This window comes from Callorhinchus milii, unplaced genomic scaffold (genome assembly GCF_018977255.1).
Source record: "Callorhinchus milii isolate IMCB2004 unplaced genomic scaffold, IMCB_Cmil_1.0 Scaffold59, whole genome shotgun sequence".
Taxonomy (NCBI): Eukaryota; Metazoa; Chordata; class Chondrichthyes; order Chimaeriformes; family Callorhinchidae; genus Callorhinchus; species Callorhinchus milii.
In genome coordinates, this window is record NW_024704800.1 from 147,149 (window position 1) to 165,427 (window position 18,279).

Sequence of the window (18,279 nt, forward strand, 5' to 3'; positions counted from 1 at the left end):
CTCTCACCCCAACTACTCCCACTCCCCCCACTCTCACCCCAACGCCCCCACTCCCCCACTCTTACTCCAACTCCCCCACTCTCACCCCAACTACTCCCACTCCCCCACTCTCACCCCAACTACTCCCACTCCCCCACTCTCACCCCAACTACCCCCATTCCCCCACTCTCACACCAACTACCCCACTCCTCCACTCTCACTCCAAATACCTCCACTACCCCACTCTCACCCCAACTACCCCCATTCCCCCACTCTCACACCAACTACCCCACTCCTCCACTCTCACTCCAAATACCTCCACTACCCCACTCTCACCCCAACTACCCCACTCACCCACTCTCACCCCAACTACACCCACTTCCCCACTCTCACCCCAACTACCCCCACTCCCCCACTCTCACCCCAACTACCCCCACTCTCACCCCAACTAGTCCCACTCCCCCACTCGCATCCCAACTCGTCACACTCCCCCACTCTCACCCCAAATAGTCCCACTCCCCCGCTCTCACCCCAACTCTGCCGCTCTTATCCGAAACTCGTCCCATTCCCCCGCTCTTACAGCAACTCGTCACACTACCCCGCTCTTACCACCCGTCCACACTCCTCCACTCTCACCCCAACTTCTCCCACTCCCCCACTCTTACCCCAACTAGTCTCACTCCCCCACGCTTACCCCAACTAGTCCCACTCCCCCACGCTTACCCCAACTAGTCCCACTCCCCCACGCTTACCCAACTAGTCACCACTCCCCCCCGCTCTTACCCCAACTAGTCCCACTCCCCCAATCGTAGCCAAACTTGTCCCACTCCCCCGCTCTTACCCCAAACAGTCCCACTCCCCTGCTCTTACCCCAACTAATCCCACTCCCCCACTCTTACCGCAACTAGTCCCCACTCTTAGCCCAACTATTCCCACTCCCCCACTCTTACCCCAACGAGTCCCACTCCCCACCCCAACTACCCCACTCACCCACTCTCACCCAACTACCCCACTCCCCACTCTCACCCCAACTACCCCCGCTCTTACCCCAACTCGTCCCACTCCCCCACTCATACCCCAACTAGTCCCACGCCCCCACTCTAACCCCAACTAGTTCAACTCCCCCACTATTACCCCAACTAGTCCCATTCCCCACTCTTACCCAACAAGTCACCATTCCCCCACTCTTACCCCAACTAGTCCCCACTCCCCCGCTCTTACCCCAACTAGTCCCCACTCCCCCGCTCTTACCCCAACTTGTCCCACTCCCCCGTTCTTAACCCAACTAGTCCCACTCCCCCACTTTTACACTTAACGAGTCCTACTCCCCCGCTCTTACCCCAACTAGTCCCACTCCCCCAATCGTAGCCAAACTTGTCCCACTCCCCCGCTCTTACCCCAAACAGTCCCACTCCCCCGCTCTTACCCCAACTAGTGCCACTCCCCCACTCTTACCCCAACTAGTCCCCACTCTTAGCCCAACTAGTCCCCACTCCTCCACTTTCACCCCAACGAGTCCCACTCCCCCGCTCTTACCCGAACTAGTCCCCACTCCTCCACTGTCACCCCAATTAGTCCCACTCCCCCGCTCTTACCCCAACTCGTCCCACTCCCCCACTCATACCCCAACTAGTCCCACGCCCCCACTCTAACCCCAACTAGTTCAACTCCCCCACTATTACCCCAACTAGTCCCATTCCCCCACTCTTACCCAACAAGTCACCATTCCCCCACTCTTACCCCAACTAGTCCCCACTCCCCCGCTCTTACCCCAACTAGTCCCCACTCCCCCGCTCTTACCCCAACTTGTCCCACTCCCCCGTTCTTAACCCAACTAGTCCCACTCCCCCACTTTTACACTTAACGAGTCCTACTCCCCCACTCTTACCCCAACTAGTCCCACTCCCCCGTTCTTACCCCAACTAGTTCCACTTCCCCAATCGTAGCCGAACTTGTCCCACTCCCTTGCTCTCACCCCAAATGGCCCAACTCCCCCGCTCTTACCCCAAAGTGTCCCCACTCCCCCACTATTACCCCAACTAGTCCCACTCCCCCAATCGTAGCCAAACTTGTCCCACTCCCCCGCTCTTACCCCAAAGAGTGCCCACTCCCCGGCTCTTACCCCAACCAGTCCCACACCCCCGCTCTTACCCCAACTAGTCCCACTCCCCCGCTCTTACCCCAACTAGTGCCACTCCCCCACTCTTACCCCAACGAGTCCCACTCCCTCGCTCTTACCCCAACTCGTCCCACTCCCCCACTCATACCCCAACTAGTCCCACTCCCCCGCTCTTACCCCAACTAGTCACCACTCCTCCACTCTCACCCCAATTAGTCCCACTCCCCCGCTCTTACCCCAACTCGTCCCACTCCCCCACTCATACCCCAACTAGTCCCACTCCCCGCTCTTACCCAAATAGTCACCACTCTTCCACACTCACCCCAACTAGTCCCACTCCCCCGCTCTCACCCCAACTAGTCCCACGCCCCCACTCTTACCCCAACTAGTCCCACTCCCCCAATCTTAGCCGAACTTGGCCCACTCCCCCACTCTTTCCCAACTAGTCACCACTCCCCCGCTCTTACCCCAACTTGTCCTACTCCCCCGCTCTTATCCCAACTATTTCCCACTCCTCCACTCTCCCTCCAATGAGTCCCACTCCCCCGCTCTTACCCCAACAAGTCCCCACTCCTCCATTCTCAGCCCAACTAGTCCTACTCCCCCACTCTTACCCCAACGCGTCCCACTCCCCCACTCTTATCCCAACTAGTCCCACTCCCCCGCTCTTACCCCAACTAGTCCCACTCCCCCAATCTTAGCCGAACTAGTCCCACTCCCCCGCTCTTACCCCAACTCGTCCCACTCCCCCGCTCTTACCCCAACTAGTTCCACTCCCCCAATCTTAGCCGAACTAGTCCCACTCCCCCGCTCTTACCCCAACTAGTCCCATTCCCCCACTCTTACCCAACTTGTCTCCACTCCCCCGCTATTACCCCAACTGGTCCCCGCTCTTACCCCACAGCGCTGCACATTGTTCCTTTTCTAGTCCCTATCCAATTCCCTTGTGAGAGCTGCTATAGAATCTGCTCCCACCAGCCTTCCAGGCCGTGTTTTCCAGCCCGTAACAACTTTCTGGGTAAAAAATGTCTCCTCGTCTGGTCTCCCCTCTGTTTGTTTTGCCGGTTATCCTAAATCTGTGTCCTCTGGTTACCGCCCGTCTATCCGCCCAAAGAAACAGTTTCTCCTCTATCTACTCTATCAATACCCCTCACGATAAAACGCCTCTATTTACGCAGCGCCTTTCACGACTGGAAGACGTTAAGAAAATATTTTCATGCGGCCTTGGGTCACCAAGTGAAACCACTCTACCTGGTTGTTGAGGAAGCCTTCCGCCTGCTTCGCGTCACGCAGGAAGACCTGGTAACCGTACACCTGTGCCAGCAGGTTGTGTCTGTTCTCCCACATCTGCCGCACCTCAGTCCAGCCAGTGTCCAGGGCTTGCAGCCTCTGGTGGAGGAACATGTACTGTGGGTCCGTCTGGCCCCGGGTCACCTCCTCCCCTACGTCCCTCATCCTCTGATAGTCCTCCTTATAATTATCCATCTCATTCTTGATGTTGCCGTGCTGAGCCAGGAGCCGCTCGGCATCTGGTAGAGAACCGGCGATGTCCTCCGAGGCAATGGCGGTCTGCGTGCGCGAGAGCCAGGACTGGAAGTCGTCCAGGTCCCTCAGGAACTCCTGGAGCTTGCTGGCCTCTCCCAGCGACTCCTCCCGAGTCTTCATGGTACCACGCAGCTCGCCCCATACCCCGTCGATCTCCGTCAATCTGGACAGCACCGGCCGAGCCTGGGATGGGTGTTCAGCCGCTAGTTTGCCCGCCTCATCACGCAGATCGTCCAGCTTGCCTTCGATGGCCTCCAGATCACGCTCCATTCCTGTCAGCTTCCGTTGCAGGGCTGTGACCCCAGCCAGGTCATTGCCCAAGCTCTGTGTGGACTCCACCAGCTTGGTCTTCTCTCTGATCCACGATTTGGTCTCGTTACAGTCCAGGTGGTAGTTCTGGATGCTCAAGGCCGAGCTCAACGCCTCTTTCTTCTGATCGGCCAGAGCCCGGAACTGGTCCCAGCTGTTAAAGGGAAAGAGTTAACATCAAACGTGAGTGGGGGGGCGAGGCGGAGGGAGCTCGCGCAGCCTGGTACAGCAACAACAACTTGAACTTACAGAGTGCCTTCCACGCAGGGTAGCGTCTCAGAGCACTTAACAGTGGCGGAGCCTGACTCTAAGCCAGGTTGGTGGGGTGGGAGGAGGTGGCCGTAAACACGGTCGAAGAGGAAGGTTTTCAGGCAGAACTTGAAAAAAGGGAGAAAGGAGGCAAGGCGGAGGGATTGAGGGACAGTGTTCCAGAATTTTGGGGTGTAGTGGCTGCAAGCGTGACCTCCGATGGTGGGGCCGAGAGTGCGAGAGACGAGCAGGAGGCCGGTGCCAGTCAAGCGGAGGCACCAGCCAGGAGGTGGATTGGGGAGTGAAGAGGTCGGAGAGGTAGAGAGGTGCCAGAGAGTGAAGGCTCAGCACAGCCTGGCACTGGCACAGCTTGACTCACCTGCGGTTGAGCTGGTCTTGTACCCCAGCCACCTCCTCCTTGTTGTGCTGTTGGCTGTTGAGCAGTTGCTCAGCCACTTGGTTGACCGCGGCGATGTTAGACACCTGGTTGTTCATCTCTGGCTCCAGCGTCTCAAACCTAACATCAGAGAAAAGGGATCACAGTCACACAAACACGTTCCCCCACACTCTCCAACTCTAGGTATTCCCTCCCTCCACCAGCAGTCAAGTCTTCAGCTCAATACCCTGGCTCCCCTGGATCTGAGAGAGATGGAATGGTGGGGGGGTGGGGGGAGACGATATGGAGAGAGTGTGGATGGGGGAGAGTGGAAGGAAGGGGGGTAAGGGAGAGAGAGAAGAGGAGACGTTATATCTTCAGATGGAGAAAAGATAAGAGAGAGAAAGGGATGAAGAGAGAGATGGAGAGAGGGGGGGGAAGAGAGATGGAGATAAAAGGCCAGAGAGAGACGGAGGGAGGGTAAGAGAGAGATGGAGAGAAGAAAGACGAAGAGATGCAGAGAGAGAGGGGAAGGGTAAGAGAGAGATGGAGAGGGGCGGAAGAGACAGACGGGGTACGAGAAGAGGAGAGAGTAGGGGTGCAGGGGATGAAGGGAGGAAGAGCAGGTACAAGAGAGAGAGGAAATGGGCGTGTGTAAGTGTATATGTCTGAGTATCTGAGTGCATGTGCGTGTGTACATGAGAGAGTGTGTGAGTATGTAGTGTGTTTGTGCCTGTGTGTGAGTGTGTGTGTGGTGAGTGTGTGTGTGCCTATGTGTGAGTGAGTAGTGTGTATGAGTGTGTGTGGTAAGTGTGCGCGTGCATACATGTCTGTGTGTGAGTGTTTGGTGTGTGAGTGAGTGAGTGGTGTGAGTGCGTACATGTCTGTTTATGAGAGTGTGATACATGCCTGTGTGTGTGTGTTTGGTGTGTGTGTAAGTGAGAGTTGTGCCTGTGTGTGTGAGTGAGTGTGTAGTGAGTGTGGTGTGTGTGTGTGTGGTGTGTGTGAGTAAGTGTCGTGCCTGTGTGTATGTGTGTGAGAGTGAGTGTGCGGGGTGTGTGCGTGAGTGTCGTGCCTGTGTGTGAGTGAGTGTGTGGTGTGTGTGTGAGTGAGTGTCGTGCCTGTATGTGTGTGTGTGTGAGTGAGTTTGTGGTGTGTGTATGTGTGTGTTGGGTGTGTGTGTGTTGTGTGTGTGGTGTGTGTGTGCGTGAGCGAGTGTCGTTCATGCCTGTGTGTTTGTGTGTGTGTGTGAGTGAGTGTGTGATATGTGTAATGGTGTGTGAGTGTGTGTGTATGTGTGTGTAGTGTGTGTGCGGTGTGTGTGAGTGAGTGTCGTGCCTGTATGTGTGTGTGTGTGAGTGAGTTTGTGGGGTGTGTGTAAGTGTGGTGTATGTGTGTGTGTGAGTGTGGTGTGTGAGTGTGTGTATGTGGTGTGTGTGTGTGTGCGTGAGTCAGTGTCGTTCGTGCCTGTGTGTTTGTGTGTGTGTGAGTGAGAGTCGTGCCTGTGTGTATGAGTGAGTGTGTGGTGTGTGTGTGAGTGTCGTGCCTGTATGTGTGTGGTGTGTGTGTGTGAGTGTGTGATATGTGTAATGGTGTGTGAGTGTGGTGTGTGTGTGTGTGAGTGAGTTTGTGGTGTGTGTGTGTGTGAGTGTGGTGTGTGTGGTGTGTGTGTGTGCGTGAGCGAGCGAGTGTCGTTCATGCCTGTGTGTTTGTGTGTGTGTGTGGTGTGTGTGTGAGTGAGAGTCGTACCTGTGTGTGTGTGAGTATGTGGCGAGTGTGTGTGTGTCGTGCCTGTGTGTATGAGTGAGTGTGTGGTGTGTGTGTGAGTGTCGTGCCTGTATGTGTGTGTGTGTGTGAGTGAGTGAGTGATATGTGTAATGGTGTGTGAGTGTGTGTGTGTGTGTGTGTAGTGTGTGTGTGTGTGTGTGTGTGAGTGCCCTCCCTACCTGTGCTGAACCACTTCCAGATCCTCAAGCTTGTTGGGAATCTCCATGGCGTCCAGCCATTGACTCTTCTCCTCAATCCAGAGGGTGCAGGCGTCGGCCTCGCTAAACATTTTGTAGAGGGCGAGGGCGTCCATCAGGGCCTGCTTCCGATCCTGCGCCAGAGCCACCAGCTCCTCGTAGCGTTGCTCGATAGCCGGGAGACGTCCGTCCACTTCGGGGGAACTGGCCAACTCGAGTGGGAGGCTCCTGGCCTGCTCGTGAAGGCAGTCGATGGCTGGTCTGTGCGTCAGGATCTCCTCCTCCACCTCCCGGTGTTTCTTGGCCAGCGTCTGGGTCGAATACTCGTCGTGTCCCACCTCGGAGCTTGAGGAAACACGGAGAGCCTCCAGGATCCAGGCCTCTATGTCGTTGGCATCCGCCTGGAAGTGGTAGAGGTTGGAAGTCTCGTTCAGACGTTGTTCCCGGAGCGAGGCTAACTCCTCCAGCCCGGCCCACTGCGCTCGGGCATCCATGATCTTCTCCCGCACCTGCTTGGAGCCGAAGTGCCCCTCTCCGACCAGTGCCTCTCCTGCCCTGATGGTCTGCCCCAGCGCCGCGCTCCGCCCGCTCATTTCGTCCTTGAAGGCGCTGTGTTTGCTGATGAGCAGCGTCACGTTGCTCAGGTCCTTGCCCAGCTCGGCCGACGACAGGATCTGTGCCTTCTCCCGGATCCAGGCCTCCTCCTCGCCCATCTCCCAGAAGAAGCGCCACAGCCTACGGGATTCCTCCAGCTTCTCCCAGCGTTCCGAGCACAGCCGGCACAACTCCCCGTAACTCTCATCCAGGTGATCGATCCGGTCACGCACCACCTCGGGATCGCACGGTTTGTACTCTACCATGTGGGGAGAGAGGGAAACAGAGGGAGAGGGAGTGAGAGAGCAACACCTTTAGTGTCACCTAACACAGCGCCAGCCGCTGTGACCCGACCACAGCTTTATATAGGGTTAAATCATAATAATAATCCTTGTATTTGACACAGCGTCTCATCACGTTTTCGAGACGCCTCGAAGCGCTTCACAGGATACACTGTAAAGTGTAGTAACTGTGTACTCTGTGGGCGAAACGCGGCAGCCAATTGTGCACAGCGACATCCCTACAAACAGTCATGGGTTGAAGTGACCAATTTATTTGTTTTTTTTTGAGGGGATTATTACCCCCCGGAAAGCAATCCGCCAATCGAATAACTAGCGGTTTCCTACATTTACTGCTGGGTAAACAGGGGCGCGTGTGAGTGGAGAAAGGAAACTTGCCCAACGTTTCGCCCCGCCCGGGAATAGAACCTGGGTCCCCTTGCTTGTGAGGCGAGCGCTCTAACCACTGAGCTACAGGACTCCTCAAAGCACCGTATCAGATACAAGGATTATTATTATTAAATTGATATTTATGCCCAATAATACTGATATACAGGACAGACACTCATACCCAGTTATTACAGTGCTCAGTCACCCAAGACTGACCCCATCAACCCCCACCCTCGCCCAGCTCCACTGCTGCTCATCCCCCAGCGGATCGAGTTAAACATCCTTATCCTCACTTCTAAAGCCCTCCACGGCCTTGCTGCCCCCCACCTCTATAACCCGCTCACCCCATACCGACCTGTCCACTCCCTCCACTCAGCGGGCTCCGGCCTGTTCCACGTCCCGCTCCCGGCCCATCCCATCATCGGCAGGCGGGCCTTCAGCCTCCCTGCCCCCACCCTCAGGAACTCCATCCCACAGTCCCTCTGACTCGCTCCCTCCCTCGCCTCCTTCAAGGCCCGTCTTAAGATCCTCCTCTTCGGCCAACCGCGCCTTCGGTCACCCCCCCACCCTCCCTGCCCTCCACACCCTCCTGATCCCAACCTCCAGCTCGGGTCGAAATCCCTGACTGCCCAATGCCTTGGGATGTCCTCCTGACATGAGAGACGCTGTGTGAATGTAATTTGTTGTTATTCTTGCCCCCTCCCCCCCCGCCTCCCCTGCTCGGCCCCAGTCCTCACCTTCCTCTTTAGAGGTAAATTTCTCTGCTGCTGCGTTGACGTTCTTAACCCTTTCTGCCTGGACTGCGATGTCCGCTTCCACCAGGGTGTGAGTCTGCAGCAGGTCCTCCACCCCATGGAGATGCTTCCCGTAGTCCTGGGAATGTAGCCGGCCCTGGGAGAGGGAGAGAGAGACGAGGACAGGGGTGTTTATCATAATAATACAATAATAATCCTAGCATTTTATCACCTCATCGTGATATTGTTGTGATGTCCAGTCTGACTTAGTGTTTGGCCGATTTTCCATTGACAAACACGTCACCTTGGAGCCAGTTCAGCTCTGGGGAAGCCCCGCTTGTAAGCCTGTCCCACTTAATAATAATAACCCTCACATTTGATATAATTGCTTATCACGTCGTCGAGACGTCTCAAAGCGCTTCACAAGATACACTGTCAAGTGTAGTGACTGTGTGTTTTGTGGGTGAAACGCGCCAACCAATTGTGCCCAGCGACGTCCCCACAAACAGTCATGGGTTGAGTGACCAAATTATTAGTTTTATTATTTTTTAAGGGATTATTACCCCCGGAAAAGCAATCCTCCAATCAACTAACAACTGGCTAATCATTCCTTCACAAAAAAATTAAATCCACAACCGTTTGTGGGGACGTCGCTGGGGGCGCAATTGGCTGCTGCGTTTTGCCCACAAAATACTCAATCAATACACTTTACGGTGTATCCTGAGAAGCGCTTTGAGACATCTTGAAGACGGGATAAGGCGCCGGGTCACACGCCAGATTATCATCATCATCATCTCAAGGGCAGGACTACTGCTCTGCCACTTGGTGGCGCTGGTGTCCTGTGAAACCAAACCAGGAAGTGACCCAACCTGTGAGCTCCCAACCACACAGCGCAGCGCAGTACAGCGCAACAGAGCACAGCGCAGCACAGCACAGCACAACACAGCGCAGCACAGGGCAACAGAGCACAGCGCAGCACAGCGCAACAGAGCACAGCGCAGTGCAACAGAGCACAGCGCAGCACAGCTCAACAGAGCACAGCTCAGCGCAGCTCAGCGCAGCACAGCACAGCGCAGCACAGCGCAACAGAGCACAGCGCAGCGGAACAGAGCACAGCGCAGCACAGCGCAACAGAGCACAGCGCAGCACAGCACAACACAGCGCAGCACAGTGCAAGAGAGCACAGCGCAGCACAGCGCAACAGAGCACAGCGCAGCACAGCACAACACAGCGCAGCACAGCGCAACAGAGCACAGCGCAGCACAGCGCAACAGAGCACAGCGCAACAGAGCACAGCGCAGCGCAACAGAGCACAGCGCAGCACAGCGCAACAGAGCACAGCGCAGCACAGCACAACACAGCGCAGCACAGCGCAACAGAGCACAGCGCAGCACAGCGCAACAGAGCACAGCGCAGCACAGCACAACATAGCGCAGCACAGTGCAACAGAGCACAGCGCAGCACAGCGCAACAGAGCACAGCGCAGCACAGCGCAACAGAGCACAGCGCAGCACAGCGCAACAGAGCACAGCGCAGCACAGCGCAACAGAGCACAGCGCAGCACAGCGCAACAGAGCACAGCGCAGCGCAACAGAGCACAGCGCAGCACAGCGCAATAGAGCACAGCTCAGCGCAGCTCAGCGCAGCACAGCGCAGCACAGCGCAGCACAGCACAGCACAGCGCAGCACAGCACAGCACAGCACAGCACAGCACAGCACAGCACAGCATGCCAGCCTTCGCTTCACAAGCTGCCAAAGGGAAAACCTTGTTTGATTTACACCCGACTCCAAGCAAATACGAGTCCCTGTGGTTAGAGCGCTCGCCTCGCACGTGAGAGGACCCGGGTTCGATTCCCGGGTGGGTCAGGTCAGGGCGAAACCTTAGGCACGTTTCGTAACTCCACGCACACGGCTCTGTTAAGTAGGAACCCGGTTGTTAATCGATTGCGGAACCCTTATCGGGCGAAAGGATTGTGGTTATTGTTATTATAACAAGACACAGAAGGACCTGTAAATAGCAGTGGTAACTATGCCAAACTTATAGGCTTGGTGCTGCCTTCTGTCAGCACCGGTGATATAATAAATAAGAATAATCCTCGCATTTGACACAGCGCTTATCTCAAAGTGCTTCAACCGATACACTGTAAAATGAATTGTGGACGAAACACAGCAGCGTTCCACAAACAGCCGTGGATTGAATGACCAAATTTTTTTTCTTTTAGGGATTATTAACCCTGAAAGCGAATCGCCAATCAACTTAAAACTGGATTCCTACTTACTGCTCTGTGTGTGTGTGTGTGTGGAGTAAGGAAACGTGCCCAACATGTCGCCCGGCTGGTAATCAAACCCAGGTCTCTCAATTGTGAGATGAGCGCTTTCTCTAACCAGAGCTACACGTGTGTGGAGTAAAAGAACTTGCCTGAGGTTTAGCTGCGCCGGGCAGGAATCAAACCCGGATCCACCTGCTTGTGAAGCGAGGGCTCTAACCACCGAGCGCTCTGGGACGGTACCTAGCGTGAAGGGCGCTGCAGGACTCCGCTAACAACAACTACAACTTATGTTTATATAGTGGCCTTCACGCTGGACAGCGTCTCGGAGCGTGAGCTAACCTGCCCGGACTCTTGTTGTCTAACCTTCATATCCTCCAGCCAGTCCATGAGGTGTAGCATCTCCTGGAAGATTTTCTGCAGCTCCAGGTTGCGTGCCAACCTCTCTCTCCGTGCCAGCAGCAGCTCTCGTAAGTAGTCCCACAGCCTCACCACGTTCTCCTTTCTCACGTTGATGCGTTTTACGTCGTGGTATCGCTCGGCCTCCAGCTCCCGGGCCACGGCGGCCACCGCCTGCACGCGCTCGCTGTACGCCGTGATGTCCGTCTCGATGGCCTCGTGCTTGCGAGTGGCCGCCTCCACCGCAGCCAGGTCAACCCCAAAGTTATCCTTCACACGCGGAGAGAAATAACACACGGCTTTATAACAACAACAGCACCCCTCACGCAGGATAGCGGCCCTGAGCACCTCACAGTGGCGGAGATCGATACCAAGCCGGGGGTGGGGTACACGGAAGCAACCGTAGGCACCGCCGAATAGGAAGGTCTTCGAGTGGGACCTGAAAAATCGGGATGTAGCGGCTGAAAGTGTGGCCACTGATGGTGGAACAGAGGGGACGAGGGACAAGCAGGAGGCCGGAGCCAGTCAGGCGGATAGTGGATTCGAGGGGTAAACAGGTAGGAGAGGCGGGGAGGTGGGCACTCCATAAATTGATTGGCTCTATAGATTGGCTGCCGCGTATCGCCCACAAATATACAGTCAATTCACTTTATAGTCTATTCTGTGAAGCGCTTTGAGAAGAGAAGACATGAAAAGCGCTCTATCAAATGCAAGTATTATTATTGTTATTATAATGCAGGTTGTTGAGAAGGTTTCCTATATGTGACATTTGATGGCACCGGTGAGTGCAAAATGGTGGAACAACAACTTAATAATAATAATAATAATCTTTGCATTTGATAGAGCGCTTTTCACGTCGGGAGGACGTCCCAAAGCGCTTCACAGAACACACTGTAAAGTGAATTGACTGTATATTTGTGGGCGAACGCAGCAGCCAATTGCGCACAGCAATGTCCCACAAACAGTCATGGATTGAAAATGACCAATTTATTATTGTTTTGTTTTGGAGGATTATTATTAGGCTCTGTGTGGAGTAAGGAAACTGCCCGAGGTTTGGCCCTCTGCCTGGAATTGAACTCAGGTCTCTCACTTGCAAAGCGAGTGCTCTAACCACTGAGCTACAGGACTCCACAGGACTCCACTACACTTGCAGCTATACTGCGCCCGTCCCTCACGAGGGGCAGCGTCTCACGAGTAGATACACCAGGCAATAGACGTGGGTCGAAGCCCTCCATCCCATGTCTGGGATAAGTCCTGATGGCAGGAGTACAGCCCCTATCACCAACCTCCCCTCTCGCCCCCACCCAGGTTACCTGGGACACCATAATACCCCCACCCCCCGGTTACCTGTGACACCAGCCGCTGGTTCTCGCTCAGCCACGTCTCTCTCATGGCCGCCTTGCGGTCGAAGCGATGGGCCAACTGCTCCAGCTTCTCCTGACGGATCAGCTCAGTCCTCAGAGCCAGCTCCCGCTCGTGCTCTGCTTTCTCCAGCCGCTCCCAGCCCTGACACACAGGAGGGGCAGACTGTCACCCCCTGCTAATAGCCCCTCCCTCCTCAACAGAGGAGGGGCAGTGTTTCGCCCCCTGCTAATAGCCCCCTCCCTCCCCAACACAGGAGGAGCAGTGTTTCGCCCCCTGCTAATAGCCCCCTCCCTCCCTAAACCTCTCCTCCCCAACACCCGAGAGGCACGTGTAATGTCCCTCCAATAGCCCCCCCTCCCTCCTCTCCCCTCACAAGGCAGAAGGATAGAGGGAGGGCGTCACAGAGATTCGGGGCTTAGTGGTTGAAAGTGTGGCCGTCGATAGTTGAGCGAAGGGCACGAGGGACAAGCAGGAGGCTGGAGCCTGCCGAGCAAAGAAGGAGTGTCTCATACCTTGTTGATGTCTGAGATGAGCTTGCCCTCCCGGGGGATATAGACCTTCTGGTTGTTGGCTCTCATCTTACTCTGTATAGTGAAGAGCAGAACCTCCAGGTTCCCCTTCTCTGTAAATCTGTCACACACACACAGGCCCTCACTGAACAGGAATAACAACCCTCGCTGGCCTCCAACCCTTCCTGATCCCAACCCCCAGCTCGGGTGCAAATCCCTGACTGTCCAGCGCTTTGGAACGTCCTCCCGACATTAGAGGTGCTGTGTAAATGTCATGTTTTCTTGTTATTGCCGAATTTACACAGCCCCCCTCACGAAGGGCAGCATCTCGAGGCGCTGTACAATGGCGGAGCCTAAGGCCGAGCTGGGAGGAGGCGACCGTAAGCACGGTCAAAGAGGAAGGTCTTCAGACTCACTTGGGGGGCTTCTCGACGGTGCGGTAGGTGTTGAAGGCCTGGAGCTGGTTCTGCACTCCGCTCAGAGAGTTGGCCAGTTTACGGTCATTCAGGGTGATGATGGTGTGCTCGATCCACTGCAGCAGGTCAGAGGCTAGAGTCTCGTACTTCTCTATCAGGTTGTCAGCCTCGATGGCATAGTCCAGCACCTGGAGGGGAGGGAGAGCGGGGTGAGAGAGGGAGGGAAGGGGGAGAGAGGGAAAGACGAAAGAGGAGAGGAGAGAGGGGGTAGAGGAAGAGGGTTGAGAGAGAGGGAGAAAGCAGTGGGGGGAGAGACGGGCGGGGAGAGAGATGAGTGGAAAGAAAGGAGGAAGAGGGAGGGGTTGGTAGAGGGAGGTGGGGGGAGAGAAAGAGGGAGATGGAGAGAGGGGTGAGGGGGGAGAGAGAGGGTATGTGGGAGAGAGATGTGGGGGAGAGGGAAAGAGGGGGAGTGCAATTGAGAGAGAGTGAAAGAGGAGGGAGGGCAGAGCGAGAGAGACAGACAGACAGATGGGGGAGAGGGAGAGAAAAAGACGGGGGGGTGGGGGGAGAGAGAGATGGAGGGAGAGAGAGATGGGGAGAGAGAAGAGGGGCGAAAGATAAGAGAAGGGGAAAGAGATGGGGAGAAAGAGGGGGCGAGAGAGGGGGGGAAGAGAGAGCATTATTATTATTACAACAAATTATAAAATGACATTTATACAGCGCCTTTCGCGTCGGGAAGACGTTCCAAGGCGCTGACACTATTATCATTATTGGCGTGGAGATGTGTGTTGTTTGTGGCTGGCGGATACCTTGCCAATACGTTTGCCTTCCACAGCCAGAGCCTTCATCTTGGAGAAGTAATGATAATATGTGGCTACATAGGTAATGATGGACTTCTCATCCGGTTGATCCACACTGACATCTGGGGGAGAGGAGAGACACAGTCAGGAGAGAAAATCACAAGGGAAAGAGACAGAATCATGAGGAGAGAGAGGTGGAGAGAGACAGGGAGAGAGAGAGAGACAGAATCAACAACAACTTGCATTTATATATCAGGAGAATAGAGACAGAATCATGAAAGAGACCCACCACACACAGACACAACACACACACAAACACACCACACACACACCACACACAAAGACACACCACAGACATATACACCAACACATGACATTCACATGGAGCCTTTCACATCAGGAGGATGCCAAGGCGCTGGACACTCAGGAATTTGGCCCTGAGCTGGGGGTTTGGATCAGGAGGGGGTGGAGGGCAGGGTGGGTGGGGGTAGGAGGGTGTCCGAAGGTGCAGTTAGTCAAAGAGAAGGGTCTTGATACTGACCTTGAGACGGGTCATGAGACGAGGTGAAGGGAGAGACAGTGAGATGAAGTTCCAGTGGGTGGGGGCAAAGAGGCTAAAGGCCCGAGCGCCGAGGGACATCACGCAGGCTGGAACCTGCTGAGCGGACAATCCCCATGCCATTTTCTGCTCAGCACCGCATCCCCCCACACCACAGCCCAAGCCCCTCCCTCCATGGAGCCACTAACCTTCTGGGTCCAGCAGCTTTGTCAACCCCAACTGCTGCTCGGCCACATTGAAAGCGTTCTGCAGGTTATAATGAGCATTTGACTTCTTCAGCTTGTCAAAGTCTATCAGATCAGACCTGGAGCAGAGAGAGAGAGAGAGAGAGAGGAGGTTAGAATCTCCCATCGTGGAATGCCCTGAATCAATGGAAACTGAAGTGAAGAATGTCAGACACGCGGCCGGTCACGGTGACGGGTTTGTGTGTGTCAGACACCCGGCCGGTCACGGTGACAGGTTTCCGTGTGTGTCAGACACCGGGCTGGTCGCGGTGACGGGTTTGTGTGTGTGTCAGACACCCGGCTGGTCACGGAGACAGGTTTGTATGTGTGTCAGACACCCGGCTGGTCACGGAGACAGGTTTCCGTGTGTGTCAGACACCGGGCTGGTCGCGGTGACGGTTTTCTGTGTGTGTCAGACACCCGGCTGGTCACGGAGACGGGTTTCCGTGTGTGTCAGACACCGGGCTGGTCGCGGTGACGGTTTTCTGTGTGTGTCAGGCACCCGGCTGGTCACGGAGACAGGTTTCCGTGTGTGTCAGACACCGGGCTGGTCGCGGTGACGGTTTTCTGTGTGTGTCAGGCACCCTGAGGAACAGACACTGACTGACCTGTGTTTGTGGACGATTGCGTTAAAAGCCAAGCCGTCCCTCCAGCTGGTGGTGAAGTTGTGCACATTGACATTGGGGTACCTGACAACAGAGCATTTAACTCAGTTACTGCAGCACAGCTTCACTCCACATCAACAGCACCCTCCCTCTCACCCTCCCCCGCTTCCTCTCACCCTCCCTCCCCTCGTTCAAGGTCCGTCTCACGACCTCCCTCTTTGACCATGCTTTCGGTTATCTTTCCCTCTCCCCCCACTCACTTGCCTCAGCTCTCACCCCCTGCTCGGCCAGGACTGTTAAGTGCCTTGGGATGTCCCCCCACAGGACTCCACTATTATTCTTATTATATAAATGGACATCGTTGTTATCTATCTCCCACAAGGAGTTCTTTCCCAGAGGTTATTTCTCAGGCTAAGCTCACCCAGCTGTCTTCATCTGACACCAGAGCAGAAGGGCATCCTTGGCTGATTTCTTTTCCTTATTGTCTTCTGTTTCAACGCTGATGTCTTGGATCTGTGGAGAGACAAATGTGTGAGGAAAGGTGCACAAGGCAGATCGGAAATACACTAGAAAATCAGCAGTCGACAAACCAAGGCATTGAGCCATTCATACCTTCCTATCGATCCTCACGCTCGTCTTCAAATCCCTTAATTCCCTGGCACCCCCTTACCTCTCTGACCTGCTTACTCTCCAACCTTACTCCGTTCACCTGGCTCCAGCCTCCTGCATGTCCCTCTTGCCTTGCGTTCCACCATCGGAGGCCACGCTTTCAGCCACCACGCCCTAAACTCTGGAACTTTCTCCCTCAATCCCTCCGCCTCGCCCCTTCCTTCCCGATTTTCAGGTCGTGCCTGAAGACCTTCCTGTTTGACCGTGCCTATGCCTCCCCCTCAGCTCGGCTTGGCGTCGTGTTCCACTGCTACCCTGCGTGAGGGGTGCTGTGTAAATGCAACTTGTTGTTCCTTCAATACACTGGTACCCTCCGCACCTTGACAGTGAGCGTCAGTAAAGTATCTGACCCTGGGGCACATCGACAAATCGAGAGTTCCTACTTACCGTTAGGCAAACAGAGGCACGTGGGTGGATTAAGAAACTTGCCTAAGGTATCTCCCCGCCTGGAAAACAAACCCAGGTCCTCTCGCTTGCGAGGCGAGCACTCTAACCACTGAGCTATAGGATTCTACGAATATATCTGGATATCTGGATATGTGTTTCTAGTTCAGAGGAGATGAGCTGCCTCAAAACCAAAATGATACCCACTCGGGAATCAAATCCAACCTGGGTCCTCTCGCGTGTGAAGCGAGCTATGGGATGTCACAATGGGTGAAGGGTACCTGGAATCGGAGGATGATGGTCCAGATCAAGCCCAGGGTCAGCCGATGGTTTCCGTCCACAATGTCGTGAGAGCCCATGTTTTCCAGGTGGACTTTCTGCTCCTTCAGGAACTGCAAAGCCTTGTCCACGTTCTCCAGGCAGTGAATACGCATCCGGCCTTTGGTGGGTTTCGGCTGCAACAACAACAACAAGAAGTGAAAATGTTTATGAAAATGTATTCATTGTATTTTATTTATCCCCCAAAAAGGCTGTGGATTGTGGCTGGATCCATTCAAATTTTCGAGACTGAGATGGATAATAATAATAATCCTTGCATTTGATACAACGCCTTATCACGTCTTCGAGACATCTCAAAGCGCTTCAGAGAATACACTGTAAAGTGTAGTGACTTTTTTTTGCAGCAGCCAATTGTGCACAGCAGTGTCCCACAAATAGTTGTGGGTTGAGTGATATTTTTTTAGGGGATTATTATCCCCCGGAAAGCGATCCGCCAATCGACTGACAATCAGGTTCCTATTTACTGCTGGTAAACAAAGATGAAAACAGAGATGCTGCTTATCTTCCCCTAGGGAGAATCATCACGAGTTGGTCGTTCGACACCCGGCGAACACGGATTTGAGCCCTCACTAGGTTAATTAATACCTGGAGGGACACATCTTGCTTACCCAATTCCGGAAAGTATTAGATGTTGGATGGCAAGAGATTGACGGTGGCAGGGGTGGGGGGAGCTGAGGGGTGGAATAGGTAAGTGAAGTCAGATGAGGACTGGTGTGATGGGGGTGCAGAATTTAGTGCGGGTGAATCGACAGGACTTGAAAGGGCAGTCAGAGGCTGCAACTCATCCAGAACACGAATCCGATTCTCTCCCACACCAGGCTCTGCGTGCCCATTAACCCTTATCAGCTTTGTTTGGCTCCAATATCCCAGTGGATCAATCTTCACATCCTATACCCCTCCATGGTCTTGGACAAACTCTGCATATTGGGACAGAGATGTGTATGGTGCGTGTGTGGTGTATGTGAGAGTGTGTGTGTGTTGTGTGTGAGTGTTTGTGTGTGAGAGTGTATATGTGCGTGGTAGAGGGTGGTTTGTGTGAGAGTGTGCGCGGTGTATATGTGTGTGTGTATGTATATATGCATGTATGTATGTGCGGTGTATGTGTGCGTGCTCGGTGTGTCTGTGTGTATGTATGTAAGCTAGTATGTGTGAGGGTGTGTGTGATGTGTATGAATGTTTGTGTGTGAGAGTATGTGTGAGCATGGT

At 54.6% G+C, this 18,279-nt stretch overlaps 1 protein-coding gene across 2 annotated transcripts in view; it reads right to left on the bottom strand.

Annotated features, from left to right (window-relative positions):
- Positions 1-18,279, bottom strand: part of LOC103190679 (spectrin beta chain, non-erythrocytic 1-like) — a gene marked incomplete at its 3' end in the record, with an annotated part of 84,850 nt that overhangs the window by 11,269 nt on the left and 55,302 nt on the right. For both annotated transcript variants that reach the window (XM_042345540.1, XM_042345541.1), the window contains 13 exon segments: positions 3,350-4,106; positions 4,581-4,718; positions 6,524-7,394; positions 8,541-8,694; positions 11,171-11,473; positions 12,551-12,709; positions 13,081-13,198; positions 13,494-13,681; positions 14,303-14,415; positions 15,041-15,156; positions 15,685-15,765; positions 16,103-16,194; positions 17,016-17,189. In XM_042345540.1, the coding sequence (XP_042201474.1) occupies positions 3,350-4,106; positions 4,581-4,718; positions 6,524-7,394; positions 8,541-8,694; positions 11,171-11,473; positions 12,551-12,709; positions 13,081-13,198; positions 13,494-13,681; positions 14,303-14,415; positions 15,041-15,156; positions 15,685-15,765; positions 16,103-16,194; positions 17,016-17,189 (3,264 nt within the window).